We start from the raw sequence: 22,773 nt of genomic DNA on the forward strand, positions 1-22,773 counted from the left end.
GGGACACCCTCCCGTGTCACGACACCCCGGGACCTCCCCTGCTCCAGGCAGGACACGCTGTCCCTGAGCCCCCTCCCGTGCCCTCATGGCACGCGCCGCTGGAAGCGTCACACAGCGACGTCGCACGGTCACTCCGCCATGCTCACCACGTGGCACAGCACGGGACCCCAGCCAGCACCCGCGGCGACACTTCTTGGCACGTGACCTGTGACATCTGGTGACGTCACATACAGCCCATGGCGTCACGTGCTAGCTAGTGACCTCACATGCCAGGAAGGGCCGTCGGGCGACCGCGTGACACCCAGGGCATGCCGCGTGCCGCTGGGCACGGTGCGTGACGTCACAGCGGCCCCGAACCGTCCGCTACGCCGAAATGACATCACTACGCCGCCCGTGACGTCACGGCCCGTCGCGCCTCCCGCTCCGCCTCGCGGCCCGAGCGCCTCTTGCGCGACGGTCCCTAACGGCCGCGGGCCGTACCATCCCACCGCCCGGCGGGGGGGGGGAGCGCCCAGCGAGGCGGCAGAAACGCGCTCCGGAGCGGCGGCCGCTGCCCGCGGGGCCGTCCTGGTTCTCCGGGGACCGTAAAACCGGCGGGCAGGCAGCGGAGCGGGGCGGGCCGAGCTCCCGCAGCGCTTTCTCCCGGCGGTCCCCCCCGGCCGCGGGGTGGTGCGCGCGGCGCGGCCCGGCGGCGCATGCGCGGCGCGGGGCGGGGCCGGGCGGGCAGCGCGGAGGAGGAAGGCGAGAAAATGGCGTCGACGGGTGAGCGGGGCCGGGGCGGGGTGCGAGACGGGACGGAACGGGACCCCCGGCAGCGCCGCCGCTCCCGCCACGGCATGGCCGGAGGGGCGGCGGGGCGGAGCCGCCGGCCCGTAGCGCCGCGCCCGGGGGCCGCTGGGGTCGGGCCGTGCCATGTAGTGCCGTGCAGGGCCCGTCCCACCCGTGTGCCCCCGCGCCGCCCGCTGCGGCCTCGGCGGGGCCGCGGCTGTTTCCCCTCAGTGTCCGTGCTTCAATTGCGGCCCCTCGGAGCTGCGGCCCCGCGGGATTCTCGGAGTTCGCGCTCCCGGGAGCGGAGCACCGAGCCTGGGCTCCCTCCGCGCTCTTGGCCCTCCCGGAGCTCCGCAGGGCGGGTTTTGGTGCAAATATGGGATCGTGGAATGCTTTGGGAGGGAAGGGACAATAAAGCTCATCCCATGGCTAGGGACACATTCCTCTAGCCCAGGGTGCTTCAAGTCTCGTCCAGCCTGGCCTTGGACACTTCCAGGGATGGAGCATCCTCTGGGATATCCATTGCAGCGCCTCACAGCCAGGAATTCCTTCCCAATATCCCATCCAGCCCTGCCCTCTGGCAGTGGGAGCCATTCCCTGTGTCCTGTCCCTCCATCCCTTGTCCCCAGTCCCTCTCCAGCTCTCCTGGAGCCCCTTTAGGCCCTGGCAGGGGCTCTGAGCTCTCCCTGGATCCTTCTCTCCCAGCTTTTCCCCATAGAGAAGTGTAGAATTTCCATAGAAGTTCCATCATCTCCGTGGCTCCAGATTTATCTGAATGAAATGTTTTTCCACGTGGGCTCCAGCTTGATACAAAGAGTTGGAAACTGAGACTCCCCAGCTGTGGCAGCATCACTTTTAAAGTAACTCAAAGCACAGCAGCCCAGAATCTGACTCTCCTTAAAGAAGGAGGATTTTCCTTTTTTTTTCAGAAAGGAAAATGTCCCAGGCAATGGAGTGTGAGGGAATATCACCAACAGCACCTTAGGGAGCTTGAAAAAGAAAAGTCAGTAAAGGAACATTTGCCAACGGAATTGTCAAAATGGGGGTTAAAACCACAGCTGTGTTTTCCCTTAATTCATGGAATTGTTCCTCCTGGGAGCTGCTATTTTCAGCCTCTGGTGTGCTCCTGAGCCTCGTGAAATAAAAGGATGAAGATTAATTTCCCCCTGGAAATAAAAGCCAGGAGATGGGTTTAACTAAATGAACCATAATATTATTTTTTATTAATGTTCTGTCTGTCTCTAAATCCCAGCAAATTAAAAGAGAGGCATCACCACAGGCAAACTGCAAATTCCACACCTGGAATTAAGTCCTACAGAGGGAGAAATGTTGGGTTTAGGTGGGGCTGGGGGAGGGCTGTGAGGAGGGGGGTTAATTTATGCCCCTGTGTGCAGCTCGAGGCCAAAAGGGGGCTGAAAATGGAGAATTAAATGAGGTTTTGGTGGCTGGAGGGGTGAGCAGGGAAAAGAGTGGAGTGGGATGAGGAGGTGGGAGGAAAGGGAAGCTGGGTGAGGGGACCAGGATTTAACAGAGCCACGTGTAAGTGAATTAAAAAGAAACAAAACAGAGCCCTGAACTGAACAAGGAAAATGTTCCAATATTTCACATGCCAACCTGAGAGGGAAGTGGGAATGATGCCAGAGGAGTTTAACAACTTGTGCCTTGTGTCCCAGGAGTGGGGAAGCCTTTGGAGAACTCCAAGTATCTTCTTTTTCCATGTGAGGTGTTCTGGGCAAGGTCTAAGGAATTAATACCTCCCAGGAATTCCTGCTGGGATCATGGCAGGGCCATTCCTGCCTCCAGCATGGATCCAGGGGCTCTGCTTCTGCACGGGGGGTAGGAGGAAAAGCTGGGAGTGTACCTGGAGGGTGGGGAGGAAGGGTTGGGTAGGGATGGATGCACAGGCTGAGGAGCAGGAGGTTGTGGTGGATGTTTTCCAAGTGATTCCTGGGGTTCCATCGCCTTGGGAATGGTGGGATAATGGCATTAAAGCTGGGCAGTTGCTTCCTCAAATTCTCCAATGCAGGAGTTGAACTTGATCCATGTGGGTCTCTCCCACCTCAGGATATTCCATGATTCTGGGATAAGCTTGGATTTCTGACCAAGGTGTGATGGTGATGGGAGCACTGGAAGCTCTTCCCACACAGAGATGTCTGGGAGCAGCTCCACTGATCCATCTCCTGCCCCTGGCTCAGGTGCTGTGGCCTCGACCAGGAAGTTCTGGGCTCATTCCTGATCTCAGGACTTCTGTGGTCCTGGGAGAGCTGGGATCTCTGGCCAGCTCTGCCAGGAATGATGAATTCATCCCTGCTCCAGACCTTGGGATGGGAGCTATGAGGGAACTGGGAGCTGCAGTTGTTTCAAATTTAGCCTCCTAATTGCCATGTGGATTCATTTTCCATCTCTGCCAGCAAATCAGTTCAGCACAGGCTTTGCTGCTTGGATTTTCAGGATTTTGGTTCTCCTCCCAGTCAGTGTGCTGACATGGATTGAGGATTTGGGGAGGGAATCACTTCCAGCTTCCCAGCTCCAGCCCTTGCAGTGAACAAGTGGCTTTCCAGCCATCGATTTGTGTCCTTGAAAGAGAAAGAGTAAAGGTGGTGAAACCTTCCAGCCCGGCCCTTTCAAAGCAGGCTGGGGGGTTTGTAAGGCTCAAATCCCTGTTTTTCCTTTGTTCCATCCCAAATCCCCCCCTGCCAGCCCCCTGGGATCCATCCAAGGTGGCAGTTAAATTGAAGCGGGGTCATTTGAGATCAAAGTCGCTGCTGCAAACAGCAGGAACAATGAGGGGAAGAGAGGTTTTGTTCCCCTCAAAAAAAAGGACTGAAAATGTGCATTTACCTTCCACCCTTGGGAAACTGGAATTCCAGTGGTTTATAGCAAGCTGCAGGAGGAAATTCCAGCTGCTGTGCTCTTGGATTCTTTAAATCTGTTAAGCCTTTATCAATGTTTTTATTCTTTTTCTTCTCATTTTCTTTTAGACTACAGTACCTATAGCCAAGCTGCAGCTCAGCAGGGGTAAGTAGCTTATCCTCCCTGTTTTAAAAAGATGTAATGAAAGTAAATCATAATTATGGTTTGGGCTTAACTCAGGTATGTTTGGAAATCCTGAGGGTTTTCCTGCAGCTTTGTATTCCCATAGAATTTCAGCTCATTTCATTTGAGAATTCTCATAGAATTTCACCGGTGGGCTGCTTGAAAATTTGTCTGGTGATGCAGATTTGGGGCAAGATTATAAATGTCTTTACATTCATTCCACAGCTACAGCGCCTATGCACCTCAGCCAGCCCAAGGATATGCACAGACCACCCAGGTAAAATGTGGGGAGGGGGTGGAATTCCTGCTCAATCACCAGGAATTGCTCAATTTCCAGGAAAACACGCAGCCGGGACAAACTCCGAGCGGCAGCGTCAAAATCCGTGGTTAAAAGTTGTCTTGGAGCTTCTACTCCAGCCCAAAGTGTTTTTTAAAAGTGGAAATAACCTCAACAATCTCTCTTTTTTGTTAATTTATTCAATCCTGATCCCAGAAAAGCCAAATTCTTTGTGTGTGTTTGACACCGCTGCGTTGGTGGGTGTTGTAATCAGAGGTGTAGGAGAGAAAAAAACTGGGGAAAAAAGGGGGGAATTGCCTTTTGGGAGATGGCAGAATTGGACAGAGGAGGAGGAGGGAATCAGTTTTTGTTGCTATAACTGTTTGTACTCTCAGTTGGCTGGACTGCAAAATAATGATGAGAATAAGAGATTAACTTAATGCTTATTTTTAACCTTTAGAATCCAAGTTACTACAACCACATTTGTCTGCAAACTCCAAGTATGTTTCCAAAGGTAAATTCTTGTCCTCAAAAAGTGCTGTAGGCTTAATTTTCCTTCCCAAGAGGAGGAAGACAGGCTCAGTGTGGGCTGAAAGAAAGGTGATAGTGACTTATTTAAAATAAAATCTTTGGAGACAACAACTGGGAGACCTGCTCCCAGTTGTAGGTGAGGTGAAAGGTGGGAGCAGGATGACAAGGGTAGGAACAGAAGGCCTCAGCAACTAAAACCAGCTAATTAAACACCTAACCAGCTAATTAAACACCTAACCAGCTAATTAAACACCTAACCAGCTAAACTCAGCTGTAGGCATGTGTCCATGGTAAGTTTGCAGCATTCCCTGCCTCTTGGTGGAGGGAACTTCCAGGGGCAGGGATGTGTTCACATGGTCAAGGCTTTCCTGCTCCTGGTTCAGACCTGTGCCCTGAGTTCAGGAAGGCTGAATATCCCAAAAAGTCCAGGCTCTCCAGAGGTCTGAGTTCTTTCAGAATCTGGGTGTTTTAGCTGTCTCCATGTCACTCCTTGAGCTGTATCCTGAGTTTTATCCTGAGCCAGGAGCTGTTGGAAGCTTGCTGGTGCCTGCAGCATGAGCTGATAGGGCATGGCTTGGGCAGCTGGTGACACTGCTGGGCACAGCTGCTCCTCTCCTTTCCTCAGTGATTTTCAAGCTCGATTTGGAAACAAAATCAGGGAATGGGTGAGGTGAGAGCTGATCCCTCACTGAACGCATAGGCACCGGAATGGGAGCAGCACCACTGGGATGCTTTGGGTGTCCCCATGGATCCCATCCTTCCATGCCTGCACCAACTCCCATTTTTCAAATTAATGGCTGATGGGCATGAAAAAATACTCCAAATAATTTAATTGAAACCTTCCAGAGGTTTCTTTTAGCCAACACCAAAGCAGTTTGACACTGAAGTGGCTTTTCCTTCATGCAGTTCCGCCTTGGGAGCACTCCCATTCCCATATTCCAGGTTAACCCTGGGATGGTGCCTGTGAGTGCTGGTGGTAGCTGTGAGGAGCTGGGAGCTTTCCTGTTTGCTTTCCACAGAGCTGAGGTGTGTGGTGACAATGTCAAGAGCCTGTTCCTTCAGTCTTGGCAGGGAAAAACCACTCCGTAACCTCCTTGCAGAGCTGACCCGGAATTTCCCGCAGCACCTAAACTTTCACAGCAGCCTTGGCTTTGAGAGTGCTCAGCAACTGCAATTCCTGGGGGGTCACTTGTGCTCATGGATTGAATCTGTGTCCTTTTGGAGCAGACCTACGGGCAGCAGAGCTATGGGACCTACGGGCAGCCCACGGACGTCAGCTACACACAGCCGCAGACCACGGCCACGTACGGGCAGACGGCCTACGCCACATCCTACGGGCAGCCCCCCACAGGTGAGAGCCCTGCAGGGCTGGGCTCAGCCTGCAGCTCTGCTTGGCCTGGGAAAAGGCCCTCACAGCACCCAGGCCAGCCCCTGCAATGGGCAGGGACACCTTGCACAGGTTGCTGCAGACCCTGGGTAAAGTCGGACACTTGCAGGGATGGGGCAGCCGCAGCTCTGGGTAACTCGTGTGTGGTCACTGCACTGAAAAGAGAGAGAAAGGGCAGCAACACACACGGAGCTCTTTGGGGAAAAAAGGCCAATTTATTGTACAGACAGCCCGGATTTAAAGTGTGTTAGTGCACCCAGGACAGGACAGGAGCTCATTGGACAATTGGGAAAAATATCCCTGGGACAGCACCTCAGGATGTGTCCCCCAGGAAAGACACCAGGTGTTAATCTTTATTATGAATTCCACTCTGTTTGTCACCGTGTTATCACCCTGGGAGATTCCTCCCTAACTGAAGCTGCAGTCAGCTTGTCAGCCTGGGAATGGAGCTGAGAGTCAGGAGAAATCCAGGCCTGACAAGAATTTCCAAGCTGTGATTCCCCAGCTCTGTGAATGTGTGTGTCCACACTCGTGTGACCACCCTCCCAGGGAACAATTCCTTCCCAATATCCCATCCAGCCCTGCCCTCTGGCAGTGGAAGCCATTCCCTGTGTCCTGTCCCTCCATCCCTTGTCCCCAGTCCCTCTCCAGCTCTCCTGGAGCCCCTTTAGGCCCTGGCAGGGGCTCTGAGCTCTCCCTGGATCCTTCTCCTCTCCAGGTGAGCATCCCCAGCTCTCCCAGCCTGGCTCCAGAGCAGAGGTCCAGCCCTCCATGGCCTCCTCTGGACTGGCTCCAGCAGCTCCAGGTCCTTCATGGAATGGTTTTGGCTGGGAGAGACCTTAAAGCTCATCCCATTCTCCCCCTGCCATGGCCAGGGACACCTTCCACTCTCCCAGGTTGCTCCAAACCCCCTCCAGCCTGGCCTTGGACACTTCCAGGGCTGTGGCAGCCATGTATAACCAGGAATAAATGCACTGTTGAGTTTTCAGGGCAGGGTTTGGGTGCTGTGGGACCAAGCAGGACGTGCTGTGCTCAGAGCAAAGGGAACAAGCTGCTCCTGAGCCCTTCCCTTCCCTGCCAGTCCTGTCACTGTCACTGGCAGTGACATGTGCCTGTTCTGATTTTGTGCCTTCTCCTTCTCATCTTGTGCTTCCCACAGTGGAAGGGGCCAGTCCAGGATGGACTATCCTGCTCATTCTTGCATGGAAAATTCTGTCTCATCCTGTCAGAACTTGAGGTCCCCTTTAGGTAGGAGCCCTTGAGGTGTCACTTGGTTTTAGTGCCCAAACCCTCAAGTGTCAGAGCTCCCACAGACAGTGACAGCAGGGATTTACAAGGCTGCAGTGCTCTTTGCCATCTCCAAACTCTCTCAAGTGCCATCTGCATGGATAAAATCCTGGCCACTAAGACCTTTTAGGTGACTCCAACCCCATTGTGCCCCCATTTCCTAAAGGACAAACAGCATCCTGACCTCCACCTTTGCATGCCCTGTGGTGGTTTCGGATTTCCAGAGCAGATAGTTTTTCATTAATGCTCCATAAACTCTCCCAACGTGTTCTTGGAGCTGGAATTTCCTCCAGACGAGTGTGTTAATGTTTGAAACTGTTGAGACAATGTTTAATTCATGTATATTCATGTTTATTTAATGTATATTCGGGCTGAATATTCAGGAAGTTTAGAAATCAGATTTTCCTCCCAGTCATTCCTTGGGTGCTGTGTCCTGCAGATTCCTGGGAGAGACATTATAAACATTTTGTAGTTGGAATTAAACACTTCCCCAAGCAAGGGAATACCAGGACACTGGGATATCTGGCTACAGAAGAAATTTTCAGGGGAAGAGCTGGAGACAAAATATTAACCAAAATTGAAATGTTTACCATCTTTACATGGATCAGGAAGATTCCTGCTCATGAGATCCATTTCCATTTGCCAATGTCAATGGGGGTTATCTACAGGGCTTCTTTTTTTCCTTTAAGTCTACCTAGACAAAAGTTGGCAGCAAAAAAGGATTTGTGAACTTCCAAAATTCCTTTCTTAGAAATATTTATATCCCTGTGACTCCTGTGGACTCCAGTCCTGCAGGGGTCACAGGAAACTGCTCTGTTTATGTGTTTCCTTCTCCCTTCAGAGGAGATTTGCTGGAGGAATAATAATAATAATATCAGGATTTTTTGTTTTGCACAGCTGCGCTTTTATTTCTTTTTTTTTTTTGTAGGCAAAAGAAAAAAAAAGCTTCATTTTCTTTTCATCCATGAAAAAACCACCAACTTTAGAAAGTGGTCAAGCAAAAGATCCTATCAGCCCACAGAGCAGGGCTGTGGCAGCTCTGGGCATGGAGCCAGGTTGGATTTATCCTTCCTCCACCTGCCTCTCCTTGAGGAGCCAGAGCTGTGGAAAGGAGACTGCAGCCCCTTCTCTCCTCCTCCTCCTCCTCCTCCTCCCTGCCTTTCACGCTCAATAAACCCCCGGGCCAGACATTGTCATGCCCTGAGAGACGTGCAGTTCTTACACTTGAATCTCAATCCTGTTTTCCTAAGAATCACCTTTTTGTACTGCACTTCCTTAAAGCAAAATGATTTTTTTGCCTGAACAGCCTGGGGTTTGGGTAAGGTGTTGTTGAGGTCAAGGAAATCCAAGATTCTGTGTGGATGCAGCCTCTCAGGATGGGTGGGAATGGCAGGGATGGATTTTTCTTTCCCAGCACTCTGTTTTTCCATCTTGCCCTCCCTCCAGGACACCCCAGGAAAGAGTTATCACCCTCCTTCCCTCCATGGGACTGTAGAAAAAGGTGTCTTGGAGCTATCCAGTCACTTTGTTCCAGAGAAAAAGGGATTTGGGAGCAGCTCCCTGAGGTTAGGATTCACTGGGCACCCTCAGACCCATGGCTCCTTAATCACTGCAGGCATTACAGGAGTAAATAAAGAGCATTTCTGTGTCCAGGTGTGGCTCTCTTGGAAGTGGGAATTGCTCTCTAAAACCAACCAGCCCCTGCTTCCCTTTACCTGGGAAATTTGGGGGTGTGGATATTGAAATTTCTAATGAATTTGTAATTAATGAACACACTCACAGCTGCCATAACAACCCCAAAATATCCCAAAACAGGCTGGAGAGAGGGGCAGCTCTGCATCCCTTCTCCAGCCCCTCACTGCTGGGATCTACACAAGCCGAGTAGGAGTCAGCTCTCTTCCTGAATAAATCTCTCTGGAAAGAAAAAATCTCTCTTGAATCCAGTTGATATCCTCTGATGATCAAATCCTGCAAGCTTCTCCACCACCTGGAGAATTCCTAGGCTTCAGTGAGGGGTTGGTTTGGAGCCTTCTGGGGGAATTTAGACACTTGAAGCAGGTTATTATTCCTCTATTATCCTTTTCTTTCACCAGCTTTTCTGCCGTCAACTTTTCTCTTCCTAGCTGGGAGGGGAGGAGAGAGAAGGGATGTAACAGAAATGCCACCCTCAAAACAACGGCTCTGGAGGGTTCCCAGAGTGTCTCATCTGGGCTTGATTTGTGATTTAGACCAGTGGGATGGGAAATCACTGCCTTTCCTTTGGGACAAACCCTTCCTGCTGAGCACACTCTTTCACGAGGGAAATGCTCCATCTAGAGCTGAAGCTTTAAAATTCAACATCTTTTTTTCTTTTTTTTTTTTCTCCTCCTTTTTATCCTGCTGCCTGTGCAGAGCCAGCAAAGCTTTTTTCTCCCAGTAAGAGCACTGGGAAAGGATGCCCAGCTGTGGGAGGACACCCTGGGGCTCCAAATCCAAGGGGAACAGCCCAGGGCAGGGCTTTGGCTGCAGCCTGTACTTAACCTTTTTTAGTGTGTGGTCAGGCTTGGGGCAGTTAAAATAAGGGTTTATTTAACTCCTGGGATTGGTGCTCCCTGTGGAATTGGCTGTCTGGCCTCACATTTAAGTGTTTGGGCTGCTCAAATTTGTCCAAGGCTTTAAAAAAATCCTCTCGTTGGGTATCATCTCCTTCACCCTTCTCAACAACAATTTTCAGAGAACAGCAGACAGGAATAATGACCATAAAAACTGATTTTCTAGTGATTCCTACAAGTATTTCCAGTTTCCATTCCCAGGTTGGCAGCCCTGGCATGGGGATGGATAGGAAGAGGGAGGAGTGGGCAGAGGGTCCTTGTGTCTTCATCAGGATCCTGAGGGTCACTGGAAAGCTGAACATTGGGGATGTTTTTAATGAATTTGCTGTGAAATTTCCTGCCCTCCTCCCATTATTCCCTTTTCCTGCCCCCTGGGAAGGGCCCTGGTGTGGTGGCAGCAGCAGGAGCAGTGGCAGTGCCCATGAGGGCACACAATGTTCTGCTGCTGGAAGTGCTGTTTGCTTTGCAAATGAGGGAATTGGAATAAAATGCTGCAGCCCAATTTGCCTAAAGGAAAAGTGTGTCACAAGCCTCCCGTGTTTATTAAGAATCAGAATTGATGGAGAAGCTGTTGCCTTCACTAATCCTGGCCGTGAGAGCATCTGGCTGCTCTTTTTTTTTTGTCAGATTTGCTTAACGTTTTTATTGTTGTTTTTCCATCTCAGTCTCATATTCTTAATTCAAAAATTTGCTAGAAAGGTTGTTAGGAACAAAAACCCTGTGTGTTAATGCCAGTTCACCTTTGTGACAAGGCAAATGCCACTAAATTATACAGGAGCTGTTTTGGTAGCTTGGATATTGTAAAAGTGTTGAAAAGGAACTCTGTGAGCTCTCAGCTTTTTCTCTAAACCAAACTGAAACTCCGAGAAAAAGGGAAGGTACATAAAACATCAGGAGCTGCCTGATGTGTCTCTTTTGACCTTTTTCTGGTGTGAAAGCAAATGGAAAGTGCTTTTCTTTTGTTTCCAGCTTTACTGATTTAAAATAAGCCTTCAGAAATGCCTCTGAAAGACTTCCCAGCCAGGTTTTTTTGCTTTTATTTTTTCAGAAAAGCTAAAAGGATGGGACTGTACTTGCTAAATCAGTTGGATTTCTTTTGCTTTGGAGCTCAGGGGGGTTTGTTACCCTGCCTTTGTTGAGGGGATGCTCCATGTCTCAGCTTGCCCTGCCTGAGCTCTGGTTGCTGTAAACAATCCCGGGTGCTGGTCCAGGCGTGGCTTCGAGAAAGCTCCTGGGAGTGGGGTTTTGGGGTGGTGAGGGGCTGGAGGCTGAGGCTTCCCAAGGTGGGAGGGTTCTGTGAGGAAGGCAAAGGGGCAGGGTGGGTTAATTGGTGATTTTTGGGTTGTCTGAGATGGTTTTGTGGTGATAAAACTGTCTTTGTGTTGAGTCCCAGGGGCAACACAAGGGCCGGAGTCTGAGATATTTGGGAAAGCTGGAGAGGGACTTGGGACAAGGGTCTGGGGGACAGGATAAGGGGAAATGGCTTCATGTGGACAGAGAGCAGGGTTAGATGGGACTCTGGGGAGCTGAGGTGAGGGAGGGGACACAAAAAACCTGTGGGTGGCCCTGCATCCCTGGAAGTGTCCAAGGCCAGGTTGGACAGGGCTTGGAGCAGCCTGGGCTGGTGGAAAGTGTCCCATGGCAGGGGATGGAGAGAGATGGGCCTTAGGCTCCCTTACAGCCCACGGCATCCTGGAATGCTGTGGTTCCAGTGGAGCTGTGGGGCTGAGCTGTTCTGTGGGGCTGGGCTGTGCTGTGGGGCTGAGCTGTGGGGTTGAGCTGTGGGGCTGGGCTGAGCTGTTCTGTGGGGCTGAGCTGTGGGGTTGAGCTGTGGGGCTGGGCTGTGGGGTTGAGCAGTGCTGTGGGGCTGAGCTGTGGGGCTGAGCTGTGCTGTGTTGCAGGTTACAGTGCCCCGACTGCCCCCCCTGCCTACAGCCAGCCCGTGCAGGGCTATGGCACGGCCGCCTACGACAGCAGCACGGCCACGGTGACCAGCAGCCAGAGCTCGTACGCAGCCCCGTCCGCCTACGGCACCCAGCCCGCCTACCCGGCCTACGGGCAGCAGCCGGCCCCGTCCGCTCCCGCCAGGTACTGCCCATCCTCCTCACCATCCTCAGCCTCCTCACCATCCTCAGCCTCCTCACCATCCTCCTTCTTCTGCTTTCTCCTCCTTTTCCTCTTTCTTCTCCTCCGTCTCTTCTTCCTTCTCCTCATCATTCTCTTCCTCCTCCTTGTCCTTTTTTTCTTCCTCCTACTCCTCCTCCTCTTCCTTCTCCTTCTCTTCTTCCTCCTTCTTTCTCCTTCTCTTCCTCTTGTTCCTCCTTCTCCTTTTCCTTCTCTTCCTTCTCTCTCTCATTACTCCTCTTCTTCTCCTCTTCTTCCTTTTCCTTCTTTCTCATTCTCCTCCTTTGTGTTTTCCTCCTTCCCCTCCTCCGTCTCTTCTTCTTCTTCTTCCTTTTCCTTCTCTTTTTCTTCCTTCTCCTCATCCTTCTCCTCTACCCCGTCCTCATCCTCTTTCTCTTCCTCGTCCTCCTTTTTTTCTTCTTCCTCCTCATCCTCGTCCCTCTCCTTCTCCTGTTCTCCCTTTTCCTTCTTCCTTCTTCTCCTCCTTTTCCTTTTTCTCCTTCTCCTCTGTCTCTTCCTCCTCGTCCTCCTCCGTCTCTTCTTCCTCATCCTTTTCCTCCGCCCCTCCTCATCCTTCTCTTCTTCCTCCTTGTCCTCCGTTTTTTCTTCCTCCTCCTCTTGTTCCTCCTATTCCTACTCCTACTCCTCCTTCTCTTCCTTCTCCATCTCCTGTTGCTCCTGTTCTTTCTCCTCCTCTTCCTCCTCCTTCTCTTCTTTCTCCTTCTCCTCTTGTTCCTCCTTCTCCTTCTTCATCTCTAGTTTCTCCTCCTCCTCCTCTTCCTCCCCCAGCACCCCCATTTCCCAGGGCTGTGGCAGCCCCTCCTCCTGTCCCTCCTGTTGCTCTGCCCCCGCTGCCGTGGTGGCTGTGGGAGGGCTGTGCTCCAGCACGGTGACTCAGCGCTGTTCCTGCAGGACCCGGGAGCCCAATCAGGCTCTCAGCTCTGAGGGCACAGCAGAGGACTGAGTCCTGTCTGCTCCCCAGTCACGGGGTCAGGCAGGATGCTGGGGTGGATGCACAGGCTGCAAAACATTTCCTCTAAATCTCACCCCTCTGGGCGCTGCCTGTCATCTGTTGAGTCGAATTGTTTGCTCAGAGGATATGAAAAATTTAGAATACATAATGGAAACTTGCTTAGAAGTGAGTGAAAGCTGATTTATTTCTTTACCTGGTGTCTGTAGCAAGCACTGTGGGAAGGAAAGGCAGAGCCTGGCACAGCTCTGACAGGTTACACTTTAAAGGGATGTAAATTTGTAGGATGAATCCTGATGTCGTGAATCATTTTTCCCAGCTTCTACAGCAAAAGCAGCTTCATTCTTTTTGCTCCACTCTGACAAACGCACAGAAATTAAAGACTCATAGAATCCTTTGAGTTGGAAAAGCCCTCTGAGATCATTGAGGCCACCACTAACCCTGTCCCCAAGTGTCACATCCGCAAGGATTTTAAACTTTGGGACAAACAGAAGAGGATGTGTGAATCACATGCAAAGGGTTCTCAATTTTCAGGCCTTGAGAGTTAATTCTAAACACGAAATCACAGAGTGGTTTGGGTTGGAGGGGACCTTTAAAGGTCGCCCAGCCCAAACTCAGCATCCTTTCTCTTCCCCGGGGTAATTGGGGTAATGTATATGAGGCAATACCTGCCTGAGCTGGATTCTGAACCAAACAATGGGCATTTCACTGCCTGCCTTCCCAGGGCTCTGCAGGAGCAGCCTTGCTGGCATTCCACATGCTCCACTCAGCCCCACAGCCGAAGTCTGAGTCTGTGGCTTTGGGATGAGCAGGAGCTGTGGTGTTCTGTGCTCTCTGTTCAGGACACTGCCCGGGCCTTTCCTGGAGTATGCAAATACCGAGGCAGTGAGTGCTAGAATTGTTTATTACATATTTATTGGCTGCTGCCAGAGTGACTGTCACCAAGTTAAGGCCAGCTTTAATGTTACCCAAAAAAAGAGATCACGACCATCAATCCTGGGGGGATCTGAGCCCTTTGCTGCTGCCAGCTGTGGGGCTGGGCACCATTGTTATTCCATATTTCTTCCCAGACCCCAGGATGGCAGCAAACCAGCAGAGACCAGCCAGCCCCAGTCCAGCACGACAGGCTACAGCCAGCCCAGCCTGGGCTACGGGCAGAGCAACTACAGCTACCCCCAGGTGCCTGCCAGCTACCCCATGCAGCCTGTCACTGCTCCACCCTCCTACCCTCCGACCAGGTAATGCTGGGCAGAGCTCAGCTGGGGGCCTGTCCTGGGGGATTTTATGGAAAAGGAGTTTTGGGGGTCTGGGAGGAGGAGCTGTGCTTCGTGTACTTGTTGTGGTGGGGATGGGGAGGCTGTGGCTGAGTGTGGAAGTGTCCCTGCATGTGCACACCTGAGAAGGAAAATGATGACAAGTGGGTTTAAGACATCTACTACTTTTATTTTTATTTTTAATTTTAAGACTTGAGAATTTTAAGAATTTTCCTGGAGTGACCTTTTGCTGCCTCCTTCCACACTCAGCTTGGCCAGGAGCTCCCTTGTCCCCTCAGGTGTCTTTAATGTGGCTTCTAAAACATACACTTTGAAATTCTCAAAGCCTCAGCTACATGAGGGGAACTTCTTTTATCCAGGGCCTGTCTCCTCCATTACCACTGAGTTTTGCCCTGGCATTTGTGCCTTTTCCTAGAGGTGTGAATAAACTGAGATCAGCCACATGGTTTTTGCTTTCACAGCCCTCCAGACTGTCCTCCATAGGATGACTTCAGCTGTTAAAGTGATTTACAGCACTAAACACAGCCTCTAATTGCACTCCCTTCCAGCATGAGCCACTCCATGCACGCTGCCAGGGAATTGCTTCATCATCCCACCTTTCCCAATGCTTTTCTCTTCCAGCTATTCCTCCACACAGCCAAGCAGTTACGATCAGAGCACTTACTCCCAGCAGAGCAGCTACGGGCAGCAGAGCTCCTATGGCCAACAGACCAGTTATGGCCAGCAAAGCAGCTATGGGCAGCAGCCACCTCCCACCAGTTACCCACCTCCCACTGGATCCTACAGCCAGGCCCCCAGCCAGTACAGCCAGCAGAGCAGCAGCTACGGCCAGCAGAGTGAGTGGCACCCCTGGGAAGCAGCCCTGGCCTTAGTTTGGATCTAAAACTCAGGGCTGGGTTGAAGGGAGAGAGGGTTGGAGCTGGGGTTTGGCGTTTCTTTATTGAAAAATGTCATCTCTGGAGGCAGTGGTAGGTTGGGATGATGCCCTCAGGTGAGGGGTGGGAGCACAGAGGCACAAAATGTTTGTGGGGAGGTGTTGAGGGGGCTCAGCCTGGAGAAAAGGAGGCTCAGTGGGGACTGTCTGGCTCTGCACAACTCCCTGACGGGAGGGGACAGCCACGGGGTTCGGCTCTGCTCCCAGGGAATAAATGATGGGACAAGAGGAAATGGCCTTAAGCTGTGCCAGAGGAGGGTCAGGTTGGATATTGGGAGCATTCCTTCATGTTGAGCAGGCCCTGGGCAGTGGTGGAGTCCCCATCCCTGGAAGGGTTTAAGAGCCATGTGGATGTGGCACTGGGGAACATGGCTGGGGGAACAGCTGCAGTCAATGCTCTCAGAGCACTTTCCCCAAACCAAACCACCCCAATGCTGCTGTTGGGCTGGAGCTGAGGGCAGGTTGAAGGGGCTGTCTCTCCCTGACCTGTTTGCACCCTTCCCCAGGCTCGTTCCGCCAGGACCATCCCAGCAGCATGAACATGTACGGGCAGGAGTCCGGAGGCTTCTCCGGCCCCGGAGAGAGCCGGAATCTGAGCGGCCCCGATAGCCGGGGCAGGGGACGAGGGGGATATGAGCGTGGAGGCATGAGCAGAGGTGGGCGGGGAGGAGGACGCGGTGGAATGGGGTAAGAGCAAAGCTTTTCTCCTTTTCTCTAATTCTGGTTTACCCATAGGATTTGAAACGCAAAAGAAGGGACTGAAAGGTTGACGTTCCCAGCTGTGTTTCCATGGAGGACGTGTCTGTGTAGCAGCATTGCTTGTCATCCATGGAAACATTATCCTGAGGGAAATAGGAGCAGGATGGTTGGTTTGTCCTGCAGCTGGATGGGTCCCCAGGGAGGGGGAGATTGGGGGTAATGCTGGCCCTGGCACTTTCAGCTCCCTTCATGGTCGCCCAGAGGTGGAATCCTCTGTGGGGTTTAACTCTGGGTGGAACACACACAAACCTTCCACCAGCTCCAGGGGATGCTCCCTGGGCCTCAGGAGCAGGGATTTTGGCAGGGCAGGAGCCCTGTGTCAGCCTCCTCCCGCGGAGCCTGCGAGCTCAGAGTGCCTGGAACACCTGGAGCACACGGAGAAGGAGCCCGAGAACAGAGAGCCGGAAGTGCTTTGGCTCCCAGGCTGCTCCCCCTTGGAGCATTCAGGTGCTCTGAATCAGTTTGGCCATTTCACCCGATGGCACAACCTGGTTTGGTGCCACCTGTGCCTTCAGGTGTGTCCCCATCCGTGGAGATGGTTCTGGTAGAGGTGCGGGAGGAGAACTAATCCCAAAGGCTCCTCCCAGGGATAATTCACAGCTTTGTGTGTGTTCCGTCCCCTCACCCGGTTGCTCAGAGCTATGCAGAGTGTCCCCAGGTGTGGCACAGGACATGCTGTGCCCACCATGGTGCTGGCAGGGTGGCTGTGATGGCAGCTGCCCTCCAGAGGCCACTTCCTCCTGTGTGGCACAGCCCGGTGACAACCCCAGTTTGGCAGTGGATGGCCCCATTCTGCATAGCTCTGGTGCAGCCCATTGACGTGGCATGAAATCTTTATCAGAGAAATCCAGGAAAGAATGGAAGAGGCTGGTTTTGTGTGGGAACACATCCAGCCTGGAATTGGCTCGGGTGGAACAGAGTTCCAGGGATCTGCATAAAGATTTCAGCCGTGCTGTATTGATCTCTTAACGATGAAAGTAGATGTAGACACCTGAAATGTCTATCATCACATCTTCAAATTTCTAGCCCCTTCCGAGCTTCTCATTGCCAAAGATTTGTCACCTGTCTCTGATCTCACACCTTAATCCCAGCTCAAATTTGCCTCCCAAGCGATTTCCCACCTGGCCAGACCCTTACAAAGGGTCCCCCCCCCCGCTTTATGGACGTAGAGTTTGTGATGTCCATAGAACAGGTGGCTTCAGGGGACACCCAGGGCAGGTAGGGGAACTCGGCCCACCTTAGCATGCTGTGGTGATGGATTTCAGTGTCTCCAGCAGGTAAGGAGCTCGATGTTATTAACGTGCCCTTTTTCATTGCCTCGATGATTTGATATTTTTATGAAAATGGAAAACTTTTTAACATGCTTTGTCGCATTTATATGCTACAGGTTACAAAGTGAGAGCCTTGTAAACACCTCAATACTTAAAAAGTACCCGTACTCAGTACTCAGCCGGCAGCATAATGAAAAGTGGGACTAGACACGGTGTCCATATGGAGAGGAAAAAAATACATAGAATATTTTTAACCCAATGTATTGATTGTATAAACGGAATCCTTCTGTAACTTTGGTAACTGCATACTTGTTGTTTGGTAATAAAACCAGAGGAGGGTATACTACTACTTTAGAATTGTGTAACGTTAAAGAAAAAAAAAAAAGTGTAAAAATCTTATGTTTAAAAAGAGAGACATTACGTAAATGGTGTGTACTTTAACGAGAGGAGGCAAAGCTGCATGCAACAGCTCGAAATTCTGTATTGACTTTTTTTTTCCCAGTATTAGAGGTGCAATACTTGCTAGAAAAATTCACGGTGCTCTCCCTCCTCCGCTCGGCTCCTTCCAAACAGCTTGCTGGCTCGCCCAAAAAAAGAGCAAGAAGCAGCCCAAATCCTTTCTCAAGGTGGTATTTTCCTACTTCACCACCACGCTCCAAAGCAGTTTTAGCTGTGAATGCTTCAGCCAAAGCTTTTGGTGAAAGCTGCGGCCCTGTTTGCATTGGCACCCGCCCAAAAGTGAGTGTGTCCACAAAGCTGCACCCCTGGCCTTGGAGCCCCCGCTGTACTCTGTAAGTTCTCCCTCCAGAGACTTGTTAAATTCAGTAGTGACCTGAATGTATGGCTTTATTCTGAGGGTTTTAGGGGTGATGTCAGCTGAACTGTGTTGTAGGTCTCGCGTGTGGTTTGTCTCCTTTTACACTGTTAAATGTCAGGGACCCGCGGGCCCGCTCTGCCACAGGCTGAGGGTGCACCTTGGTGGACACACCGAGGGGAGGGAGTTGACCACCGAAACACCCCCAAAATTGCTCTTCAACAACAACAAAAAAACCCTCACTCTGATTACAAACAATCCCCGTTTCTCGGTCAAGTATTGCACTGATGATACCTGAGTAACGCCAGGGCACCGACAGCAAAGCGGTGCCTCAAACCACACCAAGGTTGCTTTATATGTAAAGAAAATTTGAGCGAGCTGCCCTGAAGAAAGGCCTAGTGCCGAGATGAGAGAGAGACAGAGAGATGTTTGGAGATGTTTAGCCAGTGCCCTTCTCCCCTGTGAGCCGCAGAGGCTCAGAGCGGTGCTGGCTTTGTAAAGGGAAAGGCCTTCATTTCTTCGTTTATCCCCCCAGCAGCGCTGGAGAGCGAGGTGGCTTCAATAAGCCTGGTGGTAAGTTTTTGAGCATTACAATGGATAGTGTTAAAAAAAAAAAAAAAAAAAAAATTGCAGTCAGTTTTTTTTTTTTTAGCACGAAGTGTAATTTTTTTATTCGTTTAAGTGGTTTAAAAAATGACAATATGCAAAAATGACAATATGCAACCAGACTGTAATGGGTACTGCCGGCGATGCCCAGGGGTATGCGGACACAGTGGAAGAGTTGAGCAACCAATCCTGTAATTTTGGGGAAAAAGAAATGCTTTGGATGTAATAAATCTTTTATATATATATATATAGAGATATAGATATATTAAGTAACTTTTATTAATGAGCTTACAAACTGATTGGCTTGGTAAAACCTTTTAAAAAATCAGCGTTAATAGTGGTTTGAAAACTGCTAAAAAAAAAATCAGTGTAATAGTGGTTAACGGTTTGAAAGCTGCTAAAAAAATATCAGTGTAATAGTGGTTATTGGTTGGAAAAAAATGCTTAAAACCAGTGTGATAGTGGTTTTTGGTTGGAAGAAGTGCTAAAAGAGCCACCTGATGGCCCAGTAAGGTGCAGTGGCGCTGCTTGTGCGGCGCAGGTTGTAGCTAGTGTTGTGTGTGTCGGTTCTCCAGCCCGCAGGACCCCCACTAACACCCTTCCCTATGCTTCTCTCCCGCCTGGCAGGACACATGGAGGAAGGACCTGACCTGGATTTAGGTAATTCCCACCAAACTCCCTCCTGAGGTTGTGAAACAGACGTTTGTGTCCTCGTTCCAAGGGCTGCGGCCACCGCAGTGTCACCCACCACCACTTCCAGGCTTTCTGCCTGTTCCCATCATCTCTTCATTCCCAAACAGCTGGAAAACCATACATGGTTGGGAGAGGCTCCCCTTTCTCTAAGGGGGGTTGGGGGCTGCTCTGGAGCTCTTCCAGGGAGCCTGCAGCACCCCCAGAGCTTTGTCCTTTCCTGTCACGGAGGCATGTCTGGAAATTCTCCGTCAGCCTTCCAGCATCGGAAAAGGGGGGTTGGATGTCCTTGTGTGGGAGCCCAGGGGGCACGAAGGTCTTCCTCATCCTTCCTCTGGGATGTGTCCTGAAGTAACCTGGGGGTTCTTCCCACGTGGGTGGGTGTGGGCTCTGTCTGGCCCTGGCACTGGGGAGGTTGTGGGGGGGGACAGTCGCCTCCCTTGGGCCTGGGGTTTCCTGTCACTCCCAGAGAGCGAAGCTGCAGCTGTGGAGGGGATGACGGGATGGAAAGAGCTCGGCCCTGGGGTATCCCTGCCCTTCCTCTGCCTGCACTGACCCTGGGAATTGTCTCCTAGGCCCCCCTATGGACCCGGAGGAGGACTCGGACAGCACTGCAGTCTATGTGCAGGGACTCAATGATAATGTGACCCTGGAGGATCTGGCAGATTTCTTCAAACAGTGTGGTGTTGTAAAGGTGAGGGGGACCAGTGACTCACCGGTGACTGAGAAGGGTCACCCACCTCCTCCTCTTCCTTCTCCTTTTCCCTGCCCATTGCTCACGTCCTTCTGGTCCATTATGTCCAGGCTCTGGGAGAGGCCTGGCAGTTCTGTTCTGGGCCTGTCCCTTCATTTTTGGGGTGCCTGGGCTGTTGCTGTCATCCATGGTAGGCCTGGGGCCCCTTTCTTCTGTCCTGGAGTCCTGGAGTCCCTGGAATGCAGAACAGAGTAAATCTCCACTGAGCTGTGGGGACACAGGACTCGGGTGACATCCCACTGTCCCTTAGATGAACAAGAGGACGGGGCAGCCCATGATAAACCTCTACATCGACAAGGAAACGGGCAAGCCCAAGGGCGATGCCACCGTGTCCTACGATGACCCGTCCACTGCCAAAACAGCCGTGGAATGGTTTGATGGTGAGTGCTGGGGGACGTCTGGGGGTGGAATTGCAAAAATTTCAGGTGTGGGAAGCAAGGCCGTGATTCACTGATTCTCCTGCCATTGTGTCCCTCCCAGGGAAGGATTTCCAGGGGAGCAAGCTGAAGGTGACCCTGGCACGGAAGAAGGGCCCGATGAACAGCCTGAGGGGCGGGATGCCCCCCCGGGAGCAGCGGGGAATGCCCCCACCCCTCCGTGGAGGTACCGTGCAGCCCCTCCTGAGCTGCTTCCCACCCTTCCCGTGGCTCCCAGCACTAACTGGCTCCTTCCCACAGGTCCAGGGGGACCCGGTGGCCCAGGGGGCCCCAGCGGGCCCAGCGGCCCCATGGGCCGGATGGGGGGAAGAGGTGGAGACAGGGGTGGCTTCTCCTCGAGGGGACCGCGGGGATCCCGGGGGAACCCGTCCGGAGGGAGCGTCCAGCACCGCGCCGGGGACTGGCAGTGCCCCAACCCGTGAGTACCCTGCGGTGCCAAGGGCCATCATCCCAGCAGCTGGCCAGGGCAGCCAGGCCTTCCCCAAAGTCACTTCCAGCTGGCACAGAGGGAGGGACGGGGTCACTGCCGGGGGCTGTGGGTGAACGGGCAGCCAGGCACCCACCCCGCTGCAGGAGCTGTGCCCCACATCCTGCCCTTGTGTCCCCTCTCCACGTGCTCGTTCTTCCCAATGTCACCCCAGCTGGAATGCTGTCCCACTCTGGCCTAACTGGAATTTGTACCCAGGGGCTGTGGAAACCAGAACTTTGCCTGGAGAACAGAGTGCAACCAGTGCAAGGCACCCAAACCGGAGGGGTTCCTCCCGCCCCCCTTCCCTCCTCCAGGTACGTTTGGGGGAGTCACAGCCCCCACTTCGCAACGGGACACCCCAGGCCTGGCTTCGGGGTCCTTGGGGAATGGCTGGGCCAGCTCCAGAAGCTGCCAGGCCTTCATCCCTCCGTGAGCTATGACATGGAGACTGGGATCGCCATTTCTCCTGTGCTTCCTGGATTTGAGGGGCTGTCAGCAGCACCCTCGACTCCCCAGGGCACTGCTTCGACCTTAATGAGTCCCGAATTCCTTCGGGTACCCAGCAGCTCCCAGCCCTTCTGCTGCTCTGCCAGAGCGGGATGGCGGGGTGGGGAACACCGGAGCTGGATGTGCTGGGATGGCGGGGCCGGGAGCACCGGAGCGGGATGTGCTCCCTTGGGTCACTCCCAGGCTCTCTCCTCTCCTCCCCAGGCGGTGACCGCGGCCGAGGCGGCCCCGGGGGGATGCGAGGCGGGCGCGGCGGGGGCCTCATGGACCGAGGGGGGCCCGGCGGGATGTTCCGAGGCGGCCGCGGCGGAGACCGAGGGGGATTCCGAGGTGGCCGGGGCATGGACCGAGGCGGCTACGGAGGAGGCGGCCGGAGAGGAGGAGGAGGCGGCGGCCCCGGGGGACCCCCGGGACCCCTCATGGAGCAGATGGGAGGAGGAGGCAGAGGACGGCGCGGAGGGCCGGGAAAGATGGACAAGTATGGATGGAGGGCGGGGCAGAGAGTGATGGGAGGGGACAAGGGGACATTTGATGGGGAAAGGGTGGGGGACGACCGGGGTGGGACAAATTGGAGGAGGGCAAGGCGATGAATGGTGGGGAGTGGCAGGGTGGGATGGGGGAGTGGGTGGGGTGGGTAAAGGGGTGCCTGGGGTGTCTGGGTGGGGGGTTAAGGGCTCCTCGACCCCGCGACTGACCCCTGTCCTCCCCTGGCCTACAGGGGCGAGCACCGCCAGGATCGCCGAGACCGGCCCTACTAACGCCGCCCCCCCAGAGCCGCATTTACTACCAGATTTATTTTTTAAACCAGAAAAAAAAATGTTTTAAATTTATAATTCCATATTTATAATGTTGGCCACAACATTATGAGTCCTCCTTGTCTGTACTTTAGTATTTTTCACCGTTTGTGGAGAAACATTAAAACCAAGTTCAACGGTAGCGTGCTGAATTCTTTCTTCCCCCCCTCCCCCAAAATAAAACCGGTTGTTTAACCCGCCCCCGCCCCCCCTCCCCGCCTGTAACGCTGTGAACGGTTGTGACGGTTGTTTTTTTAAATAAAATTCCCGCTGTTTGTAACCGCACCATTGCTGGCCTTTCTTGAGAGCATCCCTGGGAGCCGGGGGGTCGCGGCCCCCGGGCCCGGGCCGGGGTAGGAGGGGATGGGATGGGAGGGAGGGAGGGGTGGGACGGAGCTGCCCGGTGCATCCCGCTGTGCCTCAGTTTCCCCAGCGGGTGGGTGTGAGTTCCGGGCAAGGGAGGGTGTGGGGAGGAGGAGATCAATGGAAGCGG

At 52.9% G+C, this 22,773-nt stretch overlaps 1 protein-coding gene across 5 annotated transcripts; it reads left to right on the forward strand.

The window, feature by feature from the left end:
* The first annotated feature begins 675 nt into the window (after nt 1-675).
* EWSR1 (EWS RNA binding protein 1) lies at nt 676-22,422 on the forward strand. 5 transcript variants are annotated; one of them, XM_088175771.1, is made up of 18 exons: nt 680-762; nt 3,750-3,786; nt 4,030-4,081; nt 4,542-4,595; nt 5,840-5,963; nt 11,779-11,965; nt 14,042-14,209; nt 14,867-15,081; nt 15,686-15,866; nt 18,559-18,596; nt 19,257-19,289; nt 19,895-20,013; nt 20,324-20,453; nt 20,554-20,676; nt 20,751-20,928; nt 21,196-21,293; nt 21,691-21,964; nt 22,205-22,422. In XM_088175771.1, the coding sequence occupies exons 1-18, from the start codon at nt 696-698 to the stop codon at nt 22,242-22,244; spliced, it is 2,118 nt and encodes a 705-aa protein (XP_088031897.1). In that variant the 5' UTR covers nt 680-695; the 3' UTR covers nt 22,245-22,422. The 5 variants fall into 5 exon arrangements, with proteins under 5 accessions (XP_088031901.1, XP_088031897.1, XP_088031898.1 ...); XM_088175772.1 differs by having other exon boundaries at nt 18,562-18,596; XM_088175773.1 differs by lacking the exon at nt 4,542-4,595.
* The last annotated feature ends 351 nt before the right edge of the window (nt 22,423-22,773 follow it).

The sequence above is a fragment of the Sturnus vulgaris genome, chromosome 19 (genome assembly GCF_052056855.1).
Source record: "Sturnus vulgaris isolate bStuVul1 chromosome 19, bStuVul1.hap1, whole genome shotgun sequence".
In the NCBI taxonomy this organism is placed as follows: domain Eukaryota; kingdom Metazoa; phylum Chordata; class Aves; order Passeriformes; family Sturnidae; genus Sturnus; species Sturnus vulgaris.